Raw genomic sequence first — 14,511 nt, 5'->3', positions numbered from 1 at the left:
TGAAAAACAACAGTCGGTATTTGACAGAGATGTTGCCATTGAAATGGAAAGCAAAATCCATGGATGCACAGGCAGTTCCTGGTAGTTAGAATGCCCTTCTTGTCATTCACAAAAGTAAAAGCAAAGAAATTGATGAAGACATTCCTGAATTATTACCTCTAAAATGGAAAGTGAATTAAAGAGCTACCACAGTCTCCACTCCACTCAGGGAATGTGTATCTACTTTCACTTAATTTCATCATCTCTCTATGCGGGTCCATTTAAGGATCAAATATTTTCTTATTACTTGTGGGATGTCAAATGCAGACACACAATTACACACACACACACACACACACACACACACACACACACACACACACACACACACACACACACACACACACACACACACACAAGCCAACTGTCCCTACGTTTTCAAGGTTACACCACAGTTGTTGTGTCGCTCACAACACATTTGCATCAAACCACCAGCCAACAGCTGCCAATTAAGAAACAGCCTCTCTGTTAATACAAACACGTCACTGCCAATTAGGGTGTTGCGTGATCTCTCTAACAACAGAATGGTGTGACATACTTACACTCTACAACTACACGTCATGCACAGAGGAGAAGGTTAGGTTCAGGGGTACGGAAACCAGCTAATGTTTTAGAAGGGGAGGAAGGATTTGGGTAAAAGGAACAGTGCAGAGTCAAGAGGGAATGAACTGTTCCAGGAACATGACTTTCAGGATTAGCTCTGCCATGCAGTTAGAAATGTGCAAATGAGCATCACGCAGCAGCACACCTTTATAAGCAGAAAAATACACACATGCAGAGCAGAGCAGCACCAGGTGGAAACATTTATATTAAATAAGTTGTGCTCACGGAGAAAGTGTGCTTGTGTCTACAGCTTCCTAATTTAAGTCCAATATTGTTATGAAAGGAAATCATTCCTTACAAAGAAGAATTTTAATAAACCAATTGTCAGCAGCAAAGTACAAAAGCTATAGAGCAGAGGTGGATTACTGCAGGATGACTTTGCACATGCACACACATACAAGCAGGCACAAGTAATTCCTCTCACCCTGCTATCTTGTACACGCACACACACATCTACACACTTCAACACACGCAGCAAAATAATAATTTCCTCCATGCAGCAGCACAAAATTGAACAATTCATTATTGTCAGCTATGAAAACAGCATAGTGCAGGCATGGTAATGAAAATGTATTTGTGTCCACAGCCACTAGATGGCATCCTCTTCACTTTCATTTTCAATTTAGAGTCCCATTGCTCAGCTGGCCAGCTGCCTCTCTGAGGGATGGAGAGCAACTAGATGCACTCAGAATACTAAGCTGAAATAAAAGGCACTTACTTTACCATGTCAAATACATTTGACAAAGAAACACCTGATTGATCAACCGGCAGGCGTGTCAGAAACCTAACCATCTGTGGAAATATATTCACTTCAACTTTAAGGATTATGGCAATCGATAGTAGCAATTATGCTAAAAAGATTTGCCACCTACCTATGTTGCATTTTCCAAACACTTTGTCTTGTAGGAACGGACCCGTGTGGGCTTCAATCAGCAGGAATATTTATTAATTAAGCGGTACCACTCCTACACACAGCGTGGGGGTGGTTGGCTGTATCCAGCTTGCTTTGAGTCGTGCAGTCAATACAGTGACCTTAGAGAAAACAAAAGATTTTTTTTTTTTCGTAATTAAATGTTTTTATTTAAAGATGAAAACAAAAGATTTGTGGAATATAATCAGGCATTCTGGGCATCAAAAAGTCAAAGCCATGCATTGCAAGTGAGATGGCTTGACATTCTCAGTACAATAAACAATGCACAAAGCTTAACGTTTATTATATTCTATATATTTTAAAGGGAAATAAACAAAAGCTACAAAGATTGATTATGTGGGTCAACAGTGGCTCAGTTAATACAGGTTAAAAATGAAAGATTAACGATATAGATGTGTGCTATGAAAATATTTTTTAAGAATGATACAAAATACAGAACAAATGGAAGTATGAACATATTTGATAGAAAACAAAAAACATCGACAAACTATTTTCTTAGAGTACTTAGTTTCATATATCTAAAGAGTAAAAAGACATAAGCAAGAGGCAAAAGCAATCAGCTCTGAATGCTCTGCAACAATCTTTTGATCAGGTATTATATCATCAAGTGCACTCTACGATGTTGTGATTAAATGAAGATTCTTCAGTGTTCAAACAGACTTGTGGAGAAGAGTCAGCTGAGGAGACGAGAGAATGGAACTTAGCGCCAATGACCATCATTTCTTCTTGACAGCACTCTTGGCACGTTTTTTAGGCTGCTGGGTGGCCGCAGAGGTGGAGATCGTTTTTTCTCCAAGTGGCTGCTGGTCCTCCTCCGGATCTTGTTCCGAATAAGCTTTGTTCTCATCCAGTTCCTTTTTTGTGGCCGTCATCTGACGGCTTCTAAATGCCTCGCAAGCATCAAGGAATTTCTTACGCCGCTGCCACAAGGCTGCCTGGAGACAAGACAGAAAGGTAAAGAGTAAGAAGTTAAAGAATGACTAGTCTATATCGACGATGTTCCACTCCCGGGATTGTTCGGGTGCTGCCAGAAATTCCACCAGATGTCTTTTAATTTGACCAGATGTCCGGTACCTTACGCTTTCTTTGTGTTGGAATTTTAAACTCTGGTGGATTTCTGAGGACAAGGGTTAACTGCTCCTTGGCTCTCTGCAGGGTAAATCCAGACAGCTAACTGGACTATGTCCAATCTGAGGTTTTCTCTTGCACGACTAAAACTACTTTTGAACATACATGTTCCACCAAAACAAGTTCCTTCCCGAGGCCATTTTGCTGAGTCATCGTTGCTCTGACGATTGTGATTGGTTTAAAGAAATGCCAATAAACCAAAGCACCCTTTCTCCCATCTCAGAAGGCTGTGTGGGCTCGCCAGACCCTACTCCCCAGCGTTGTGGAGGAAGGTCTGGCCATGAGAATACAGAATGACCAACTCTTTTACTTTAATAGTCAAAACTGATTATTATTACAGTCTACATCTTCACCTTTAGACATATCACACAGTCCTCTCTCTGTCTCAACTGACCTGAATGTTCTCATACATCTCCAGCTGGTGTCTCATTAGCTCCTTCCTGTTGCGCTCCTGCTGCTTCTGATGCTCCAGCACATTGTCTCGGACCAGCCGGTAAGCCTGGATCTTTTCAAGACGCTCCCTCAGCCGGATCTCCTCTAGCTGCGAGTCCATCAGCACTGGAAAATCCTTTTGGCGTCTACGGACATACACAAGGACTTGATAAAATGTGTATATGTTAGGATGATCAGATATACAATATAAACAACTATCATCAGCTCAAGCTATAGAAACCAAATTGTACAGGCTATTTTGTACGCTGGGACAACTGACAATAGGTAGGATGAATATAAATGCAAATGTGGGAGATAAGTTCAGAGATAGGCAGTCCCAGGCCTCATCTTATATCCCAAGTTGTATATCCAGATTGTTATCCGAGAGCTGTATTTGGTTCTGGTTGTAACCACTGTATTTGTTTTATTTTTCCTTTTCATGTTTAATTTAAATAACATTTATTTGTGTGTGTGTTAAAAGAGGAGAAATACATGAATGAACGATCGAAGCCTTTTGTCAACATGTGTTTGATCCAATGAAATAACTGGGGGTAGCCCTCTGCAGCACGCACACACACGGTCACATGTCTACAAGGATCTTAGATAAACTCAGGTTATTCTTCGTGGCTGGATGACATAAGTACACACGCACACGCACACGCACACGCACACGCACACGCACACGCACACGCACACGCACACACACACACACACACACACACACACACACACACACACACACACACACACACACACACACACACACACACACACACACACACACACACACACAGGGGATTTCAAAGACAGTCAACTGTATACTTTAATATGGAACTATTATACTGCGGTCTTGGCCTGGACTTCTTGAAAAGAGATTCTGAATGTCAATGGGATTATTTCCTGGTAAAATAAAAGGTTAATAAAATAAATAAATTAAGGACTTAAATGAATGAGTGTAGGTCAGTGGAGGTGATGATTGAGTTTAGGGTTTGCTAAAAATTGCCCTGTTCAACCTCTTAAGTGGCCTGTTACGTGTGTGCAATAGGGGTGGAACGGTACACAGAAGTCACGGTTCGGTTCATTCCTAGGTTCAGGCATCACGGTGCGGAAGGAGTTTTGTACAATGGAGGGAAAAGCAAAATAAAAATGCCGAAGGCAATTTTTTTATTGTGCATGTATCAGGCTGTACCACCTAGTGTCATACAGTGTACATATAACATCCTGAAGTGAAGTAATCAATCCACATTTATTTATATAACACTTTAGAGCAACCAGCAGGTATCCGAAGTGCTTTGCATCAGGAACCAAGTACAAAACAAAACATCGTACAATAAGAAGAACAAAGCATATAACACAGTGAAATCAGAAAAGTTACAAAGAAACAGGAGAGTGAAATCATCACACAAGTACTAGGTATTAAAAGCCAGCCTTAAGAAATATGTTTTTAATTTAGATCTAAAAAGAGAACATCTTTTATCGTCCAAATGTCAGGGGGTAACTTGTTCCAGAATCTCTGGGCAGCAATTGCAAAAGCCCCACTGTTTATACCTGGACCATGGCGCTTCTAAAACTCGCTGATTTGAAGACCGCAATGACCGGTTGTGCTCAGGCAAAGTTAAAAATTCAGACAAATACTCAGAGGCCAGGCCATGTAAGGCCTTGAAAACAAACAATAAGATCTTAAAATCTATTCAAAAACGCACATGGAGCCAATGCAGGGTGTAGAGAACGGGAGTAATTTGTGCACTTCTAGATGTTTTTGTTAAACGAGCGGCAACATTTTGAACAAGTTGAAGGCGTGAAACGGAGTTCTAATTCAAACAAACATCGACAACATAGATGATGTAAACAGCAAAGAATACGTACCCCACATCATCTCCAGACTCCCTCTGTAACTTGTAAACACAATAAGACAAACTGAAAAAACAGCATCTCTGTTCTCTGCAAACACAAACTATATTAGCCTTCCCAGCCCAGCCTTCTGCTTTTTAAATTGCGACTAAAAACACATTTTTATTCCTTGGCTTTTAATCCCGCATGAGAATTGTATGTTGTATTTGTCAGGTGTTGTATTCTGTCATTGTTTCATGGCAATGTACAGCACTTTGGTCAACCTGGTTGATTTTAAATGTGCTTTAGACATAAAGTTTGATTGATTAATTGAAATGACCTGATTAATGCAACGTTATCACAACATCAAAGTCTCCTGGCCATTTTTCACAGCAAAAAGCTGCTCCCTGCCTGGCTAAAGCTAATATAGTTAGCCTAAAGAAACAAGGCATCTGCCACTGTGCAATTGTTATAAATTGGGCAATGGTGCACCTTTGTGAGAAAGAGGTGTTTTCAGACACCTCTATAGACTACATCTCGGGATCTCTCTCTCGGCTCGGATTGCAGGCCACACTGTCAGCAGCCATTAGAAACTGGACACAGACACAGGTGCGGACACATGTGCGGACACACACAGACACACATGCACGCACATACAAACGCACTCACAAACACACACGGCAGGAAAGGATGGAGAGGTGATGGGAGAGGGGCACATCTCATTGAAGCGACAAGCTCATTGGGGTTCTGAAATAGCTCTCTAATTAACAGACCCAAATGTCAACTCATTTATCACGGAGAGGGACGGACAGAGGGCGAGATGGATGGATGGAGGAGGGGAGATGCTTGTTCTTGGGGGGGAATTGTCTTTGTAAATTATAAAGTGTGGTCTAGACTAGACCTGCTCTAAATGTAAAGTGTGCTGAGATAACTCATGTTGTAATTTGACACAATAAATAAAAATGAATAGAAAAAGTTGAATAGAGAAGTGGTGTGGCGGAGGGCAATGGGGGAATGAGCCTTGATGCAGACAAAAGTCCAAAGTTGACACTTTACACCTAGAATACTCATAGGTGGTAAAACTAACAGTGTATTGATTTTAGAGATGTTCATGATCAATTGTCAAATTTGAGTACCAGAGTAGAATAGTTTATGGAGTACGTTAGATCTGGATGGGAGATTTTATTTAATAATCTTTTTTATTTTGTGTATCTTTTATCCACCTAGCCTTCCCTTAATGTCTATACATTACATATTATAAATCACAGTCCTATGGAGTGCTCAAGCATTCCCCTTTCAGGCCAGTCAAAGTATACAGCCTTGTAACGCTGCTGTTCACAGCACCAATGGGAGCAAAGGTCATAAACACATGAAATCACTAGCAATGTCCTGCGGACACTATGAACCAATCTGCTGAGGATACAGATGCTGGTGGGTCCGCCAACATAGCAACATCCATACTAAAAATATACACGCACAATCCCCTAGTGTAACCAAGCCTCACAGCTAAGACTTAATTCGGGCTCACAAAGCTAGATAAGCAAAGTTATCCGACGACTATATTAGGCAACTAGACTGCATACTTCAAGAGGGAAAAAAGGATGAGTTTGTCTTGGTTTTTTACAGTATGTATTATTCTACACTGTTGCCCTCTAAGTACAGATATGAATGTGTTGGAACAGACAACTGTGCCAGTGCGCTACAAAACCAACCATAGTGATAGTTCTGCAATGTGACTAAATAACTATGTTGACAAATTTTGGTGTGAGGCCTACTATCTGCTTTAATCATCATTCTATCTTTAGACTTGTGCTGTCTTATAATAATAATAATAATTCCAAACAGATGGAAAAAGAAGGAGTGTAAGAGCGGCAGGGCACCTGATGAAGGGAGTGTAGTCCATGGGAGAATGGGAGCATGAGGCATCGGTCAGCTGTGGATTAAATGGACTGAGAGTGGTGCCAGGACCAGATCTGGAAGCAGCTGTGAACGACCCAATCAGGAAATGTCTCAAGTAGTGGAAACATAAAGTGCCTACAATCAATATGCAAGTGTGTGTACGAGGAGTATGGTACCTGGCTCTCTGCTCTCTCCGCCGTCTGTGGTAGTTTCATCGCTTGCTTGATGTTGGAGTTGGTTGAGAAACTTGAGACGAGACTCTAAAGCCTAAAAGACATACATTCTGTCTGCAGTGAGTGTGTGAATAGTATACTATATCAAGACATTTTCTAAATCATACCTTTCACATTTCTACAGCAGATAATATTGGAAACACTTCATTGAAAAGGCCTTTAACTGAGAAGTAATTAGATTAAATCGCAACGTTGGGGTTACCTTAGCACAGCGGCCTGGTTCAGCCATTTCCCAAGCTTTTTTAATGGCTTTAATCTGGTCCAGTCTCTCCGTGTCCTTTGTCACCTCAATGCTCTCTGTTTTGCTCTTGTCACTGACCACACGCAGAGTCCAGTTTGCCTTAGTCAGGTCGAGGCTCTGCACAAACATGTACACACACAAAGCAGAAGCAGACAAAAACATATTGCACATGCTCACACAAACACAAACATTTCACCGAGCCGGCACTCAAACAGTCTGATACACAGCCAGCCCGGATTATGTGTCCTGTTCAGCAGTCTTGTCTTCATCCTAAATGACAGATCATTTTTTGTTCTTTTATTTAGAGATCATTATGTCCTCTACCTCAAACTATGTGCTGCTGCCAATGCGGAACACAATATTCAAAATGTAAATTTATTGATGGGGGGACACTTTTCTGAAAATCTGCCTTTCAAATTTCATTGTCTTCAGGATTTGACACGTAGCACAGTAGAGAACAAAAGGCACTTATTCCGCGGATCAGAGATTTCTCAAGCAGTTGTGTTTCTGACTACTAAACCGAGACCATTATACTGTCCTGAGAATTATACACTACAAGATTATAGTGTGTGATAAGTATCTGTTATGTAGTGTGAATACACGCAAGTCATTCTGGCAGTTGTGGGATTCGGTTGACGCCAGACTCTCTTTGTTAACTGAGTTGGCAGACATTAGTCAATAAAATATTGAAATCTGATCCTCCTGATTAAACAAATAAATAAATAAAACTATAAAAGAGATGTCAGAACTGCGGTTAACAATCTGATTATATGTGGATGGGAATCTGTGAAGGGGAGTTAAGTGTGTACTCAACAACCTCGAAAAAGGTTACTATTACTAATTCTTCCTAAGTTTTACATTAAAAGTACCACTGTACCTTGTCCTGCCATATTGCTTAATATGGGATACTGTGGAAAATCTAAAATGTACTTACATCAAGATTAAAAAAGCCGTGCATGGTCTTTAGTTTGAGGGAATATGTCTGTTGCATTTGGCCAGGCTAGAATTCTTTTCATGAATGTTTTTCATATGCAACACTCTAATACAATTGCCTCTTGCAATCTAATAAGAATATACAATCCAATAAAAGCTAATGGAACGCAACAGTTATTTGGTAAAGCAATTTGGCAGATATGACGAAAAGCTTTTCAGACGTATCCTTGGCTGCCCGGTGACCACTGGTATTTAGTTAAAGGGTTATCCTGCAAGGGTTATCATTCTGAGTTTATATGGTGAGATATATATATATATATATATATATATATATATATATATATATATATTTATATATATATAACTAATTTTGTTTGTGGGGTTCATTGTTATATGTCCTACAGTGAAGCATTACCGTTTCCTGCCTGGAGTTAGATTTAGAGTTGGCAGCTGGCTTCCCCTTCTCCTTGTCCACCTCCCCTTTGCGGTTGGCTTTGGGTATGTCAGATTTCTGCCCACGATGCTGCAGTGTTTCGGTGGTAGATGTACGGTTCAAGTCCTCAAGTTTGTATACTGCATTTTGCAAAAAGAGATTAGGTAGATTCACTTCTTTGATTACATCTTCAACATTAGCTGTGTATCAATACAGGCAATTTGGTGTTACTATGTGATGTAAACGCATGAGTATTATTATTTTTTTCAGCATGCCTTAGAATTCTGAAGTTGTACATGTCTTTGACAAGCATTCCGTAAATGTATTTAACAATACAGATAATAATAGTAATAATAACATATGTAAAATATGGATACCTGAGAGCATTTAGGAGTGTTCAAACATACCTTACAATTAACATTTGACACACACATTTGACATGTTTAGATCAAATGAAATAAGTGTGAAACTAAAACACATACCATGTCCATTAGAGTATGTTCATCTTCACAATAAACCTCAGCCGTTCTACATTTAAACATTTAAATCCCATTAAAATGTGAGTGTTACAAAGTGGGCAAACACTGCATGTGTTGTGTGGTCAAATGTGTGCTAGATGGCACTGTTGCACTTTATAGCAAAAGTGAACACAACCCCCAGCTTAGATGAAGCATCAACTATGAGTCTCACTCTTGTGAAATAGAGAGGCATAATAATCCGTCATTCAGCTGACATGCTGCCTTTCTGCCTGAACAGCTTTGGAGCATGCTCATTGAGTTTCTCTTATCTCAAGTCATACAAAAATGTAATGTTCCAATTGGATCTAAATATCAATCTTGTAAATTTTGTAATTTCAGGCTGAAACATGTATTGAAAACTGACTTTCAGCTGGCTAAACTTTACAGTGTAATAAAAAAGCTTCTTTTTTTATTATGGAGAGCCTGAAAGCACAATAAAGAAAATGTTAAGAGGTTGGCAAGGGATTGTAAACTGCTGCCATAACTGCATGTGCAGCTGCCGCTGACTGCTCTAAAAGTATATACTGGGGTTCAAAGCAGAAATGGGGAAATGTCCATTCATTAATAATGCGCAATACAGTATTTTTACTTCAGCATGCTTGCCGTGGCATGTATTGCGCTTGTATCTATGTAGCATGTGGGAAGCATGATCAAGGGCACAGCCTCACCACTGAGACAGAGTAAACTGGGTGAGATTAATTCACTTCCTGCTAAGGTATTTCCCAGGGCACCAGGGGGCAAGAGCCAACTTCAATTGACTTCCCATTGACCCAATTTCACAAGCTTATTGGGAAAACCACAGGAGGTTTGGGTGGCCATTGGCCTACACACACACACATGGACAAGCCCAAACAAACGTTGGGGGAAAAAAACCTTAACATGCTCACGTACAACGAACAGAAAGAACATGCAAATGTATAGATCATAACACACAGCATATCTAAGCAGTGACTAATCATTACTGCTAATCATCATGCATGTGACAATTACTTTAGTAAATATGTAAACAGGGGATTGGATTCCTTTGTAGTCAAAACACATCTGATATCTGGCTTTTTAGTTTAGGACTGCCTCACGCGCACGCACTCACTCCTCAGATGCAAACTAAATGGGTAAATATGGGCACTTTTATCTGAAGACACACAGAGAAGAGAATGAGAAATCAATGATAGCAGGCTGGCCTCTCTCTTCAGGCAATCATGCAAATTGTCACCCATGCATCACCTCTTCCACATCAACACCCACCCTTGTCGCAATTAATTCATCCCCTCAGAATATTTAGTAAGCGTCGGCAAATTTGAAAGCCCTGATTTTTCAAATCAATCCAATTTGTCCAGTATGAGTAAAGGCAGAGAAGAAGAGTTGGTGGGAGAGGACAGGATTATTGCCTCAGCCAACAACCAATGGGCACAAGAAATCATACTCTGTGATCTGCAAAAGCAGCTGCATTCATTTGGCTTTCATTAGGCTTGTAATTAACAGACCACTGGCTAGCAGAAGCAAAGAACAATCCCCTGACACTGCTTACTTAGTATCTGCATTATTTCACACCAAACACAAAAATAAGCTGTGCAAAAACAAACATGTAGGCCATGTCAGAAAATCCATTCCGAACCCAGGGCTCAAATTTTGAACTAAACTTTTAAATAAAAATGCTGACCCACTATAGCAATATTTGCAGATATCTGAACCCTGAAATATAATGCGTATTTTATTTGGATGTTCAGATCAAGATTGATGTTACCCTACTAGATTAACAAAAAAACATTTTTTTTATGTGGGAGCAAAATAAAAACTGTGACTTTCTATCCCGTCTTTCCCCTGGGCGACTTGGGCGCGAGTGTAGCTGATTGTTTGATGTTGGGTTTGTGATGTATGTGAGTATGCACCTCTCATTTCATTCTTCTCGAAGTCTCTGAGCATATGGACAAAAGCCAGTTGAGATTTATCCAAATTCCAGCTTTTATAACACACTTCTGCCTGCAACACATACTTGTGACCCTGTAAAACACAGACAAGCAAAGTCAGTGCACAAAACCAACACACAAAACAATAGACAAATACAGTCATTACAAAAATTGGTGGAATACAACACCATAAAATGCACAGGGACAGAGTTGGATGCTATTTTGTGAACATATACAGTAGCAGTCAAATTTACTAATGCTGATGATTTAAAGAGAGATGCAGAGATTTTAAAGAACTGCACTTTGCCCTTTTAGACAGAAGCGCATGCTTGGCACAATGGGAGAAGTTTATATCAGGGGTGGCAACTCCCACATCCATCTCACTAAACAGAAAGGACAGCATTTCAAAAACTAATAGATTTAGACATTTTCTACAAAAACAGAAAGTTAGTCACATATAAACAATATTCATATGTCCAATGTGCCTATAGTTGTAATAGAGCCTACTACATACAATTTGCAGCAAGTGATTGTGTGGTTATGAATTACTATAACACTATGTTACATCTCCATGTATAAAGGCCATATGAAGGCCAGATTGACAACATTTGTGCCATGTATTTAAGTACCTAACAGATTACACTATAGGAGTCTTTACCAATCATTTACCAATACTGAGCATCTACAGTATATTACAAGGGTGTGTCCCTGTGGTGCAAAACAGCCCTTAATCACTGACCCGTTGCTTTTAGTCTTGATCTGTGGTCTTAGTCCTGATCAATAGCTGTTTATTCTAGCCTGCAGCTGATCTACAGGATCTGACATAATCTGTCTCACAGCTATTGATGTCACTACACGGTTGGGTTAATTCGTTGAAGAGACTTTGTATTAAAAGGTATTTGTAACACTTATTATATTTATGAGATGTAAGTAGCTACTGAGGGAACATTAAAATGCTTGGTTGTCCTCCAGATGTATCGCTGGTATCGCCGACAGATAGCAAAACAAATAAACTTCATTTGATTTTGGTAGTTTTATGGATATGTTCACGCTGTACAATCGGTGTGTGGTGTGTTTTGCACTACTGTGTACACTTTGGAAATCATCATACTATGACAACAGGTCTGTTAGATGGGGATCTTTAGACAATCTAATGACTCATAAATCATGCACAAATCACTACTCCCTGGCAAGCCCTGATAAATCAGACAGTAACAACAAAACCCCCCCTCCAGTTTTTGCTGCTCTCCTCATGCAAATTTGTGTGTGTGTGTGTGTGTGCGTGTGCGTGTGTGTGTGTGTGTGCGTGCGTGCGCGCGTAAGTAAGGCATGTGTATCTGGCAGTGAAAAATTGATATCAACACAGGCAGCAAGTAAGTGGGTGAGAAAGACAAGAGAGGGAAAAGTGAGATGCACGCTTGTGTGCTTGTGCAAGTGAGATCTGTAAAGTGTTCAAGCAACAGCAGATACAACATAGGCAGTTGTAAGTGATACCAAAGTCTCTGTGGGAGGCTTGGACACACATGAGGAGTCTGATTTCCCAGCTGTGCCCACCTCTTCATTTATTTGCTGGGGAGTGTCTACCACTTTGACTTCTTTGTCCTGGGATGGGGATCCCTTCTGGTTCTGTTTTTTCTCATCTGTGCAACTGGTGTCTGTGACAGAAAGAGAGATGTAAAACTAAGTCAAAAGCCGAGAGAGGAGGAGAGTGGTAAGAAATCTATGCTTTTGTAACTGGTGGAAGCATCAAGTAAAAAGGTTGTGTCTCACTAAATCAGTCGTACACTAGTCCTGTCCATCATCTATCTGGGGACATGTTGTTACGCTTATTGTAGGTACAAAAACAGCGCAATGCGTTGTTATAAACACATGTTTGTGTGTGTGTGTGTGAGTGTCTGTGTGTGTGTGTGTCTGTGTTTTGTATATGAGATTTGCAAAAAATGCTACAATCAGTAGAAAAACTACAAAAAAAGCTAAATATGACAGGGATAAAAAAAATAAAAAAATTGGGTTAGGTGTTCAGTTATCTGACAACAATAATACAGTGACACTAGTTACATTGCTTAAAGATGTTAAATTATAAAGCTAAGATTATCACAGACAAAAACAGATAGTATGCATGTAACTTTTTCTAATATTCAGATAAGAGGCAGTTCAAAAAAGTATTCTGCAGTGATCCAAGGGGCTTTCATTCAATTACTTCAATTACTAAACATAATGACTCACCTTTGTTGGACAGGAAGCAGAACACAGGAATTACCACATGGCCCTTCCCGGTGTTTCCGGCTACCTCCTTCTCCTGGTCCAGAATGGACAGACGGATCAACACATCTGACCTGGAAGTCTGAAACTGAATTGTTCCTAGGACATCTGCCGTCACCCGCACATGATAACTGTGGGAAGGTTTCAAATGACTGTGGGTCATCTCTCAGAGAATCATTAACGTCTTTTTTTGGAAAAATATGCTTTTTCAAAAGCTTCCTTGAGATTTTACTTGTTATGTTTTTAAAGTATGCGCTCTTTGACTATTGTCATACCTTGTTTCTAATCAAACATCTCAAATACTGTAGTGTAAGTGAGAATCAGTGAGAGCTATTTGACAGAAATTCTTTTTCTGATCCACCCTAAGCAACAATACATTTCAATTGACTCTAATCGTGAATTTCATAAATATACAGTTTATATAGCCCATAGTTATCTTACCGACAGATGAGGTTTTTGTCATTGGGAATGTAATAATCCCTGAATTCTTTAACTGAAAACATGTTGAGGGGAGTCTCACAGGACAGTTTAGGAAGGAGTTCCTTTGAGCCAATCAAGCGCATCCTCCACTTGGCACCAACAGGGGGTGATTCAGGTATTATAGCCTCTGCTACAAAGGTGTAACCAAGCTGGAACAAGAGATACAGAGAGATTTAATCCTGAAATTTAAATGTTGTAATTTTTGGCACATTTTAATTTAGTTATCTTGCTGTTATGATTTTTTTAATGTATAATACTATGTTTATGTATAATGTATGTTCCCAACATTGTTATACCAGGCAGTGATGAATAGTAAACAACAGGTTTGAACCCAGTTTTCAATTAAGTCACGCAGGAGTCACTCCTTAAGTAAAACCAATGTATCATGGTAATAGAAAAACTAGGAAAATATGCAAATATTCCACACTTACCAATACAATATGTCAAGTAAATTAAGGTTTTAAGTACCTTGTTGGGTTGATAGACATGGGTTGCTACTTTGTTGAAGACCATGTCCAGCTCCTCTCCTGTGTCGTTATTAATGACGTGCAGCAGACAAGTAGGGATTGGCGAGTAGACCTTTGGTACCAGCACCATCTCCTCAGGAACCAGGAACACCTCTCTGAAAAAATAACAAAACAA

At 39.8% G+C, this 14,511-nt stretch overlaps 1 protein-coding gene across 4 annotated transcripts in view; it reads right to left on the bottom strand.

Annotated features, from left to right (window-relative positions):
- Positions 1 to 1,794: 1,794 nt before the first annotated feature.
- Positions 1,795 to 14,511, bottom strand: part of adgb (androglobin) — a 40,204-nt gene continuing 27,487 nt past the window's right edge. For 3 of the 4 annotated variants that reach the window (XM_034900120.1, XM_034900118.1, XM_034900121.1), the window contains 11 exons: positions 14,338 to 14,491; positions 13,831 to 14,018; positions 13,354 to 13,520; positions 12,622 to 12,782; positions 11,110 to 11,221; positions 8,685 to 8,842; positions 7,298 to 7,453; positions 7,039 to 7,129; positions 6,844 to 6,946; positions 3,096 to 3,279; positions 1,795 to 2,508 (listed from right to left, as the gene is read on the bottom strand). In XM_034900120.1, coding sequence (XP_034756011.1) covers positions 2,290 to 2,508; positions 3,096 to 3,279; positions 6,844 to 6,946; positions 7,039 to 7,129; positions 7,298 to 7,453; positions 8,685 to 8,842; positions 11,110 to 11,221; positions 12,622 to 12,782; positions 13,354 to 13,520; positions 13,831 to 14,018; positions 14,338 to 14,491 — 1,693 coding nt within the window. In that variant the 3' untranslated portion in view covers positions 1,795 to 2,289. The remainder of the gene's footprint in view (positions 2,509 to 3,095; positions 3,280 to 6,843; positions 6,947 to 7,038; positions 7,130 to 7,297; positions 7,454 to 8,684; positions 8,843 to 11,109; positions 11,222 to 12,621; positions 12,783 to 13,353; positions 13,521 to 13,830; positions 14,019 to 14,337; positions 14,492 to 14,511) is intronic. The other variant, XM_034900119.1, reaches the window with a different exon arrangement.

This window comes from Etheostoma cragini, chromosome 18 (genome assembly GCF_013103735.1).
Source record: "Etheostoma cragini isolate CJK2018 chromosome 18, CSU_Ecrag_1.0, whole genome shotgun sequence".
In the NCBI taxonomy this organism is placed as follows: Eukaryota; Metazoa; Chordata; class Actinopteri; order Perciformes; family Percidae; genus Etheostoma; species Etheostoma cragini.
Note: the sequence above shows the minus strand (reverse complement) of the source record. Positions and strands in the feature narration are given on the sequence as shown.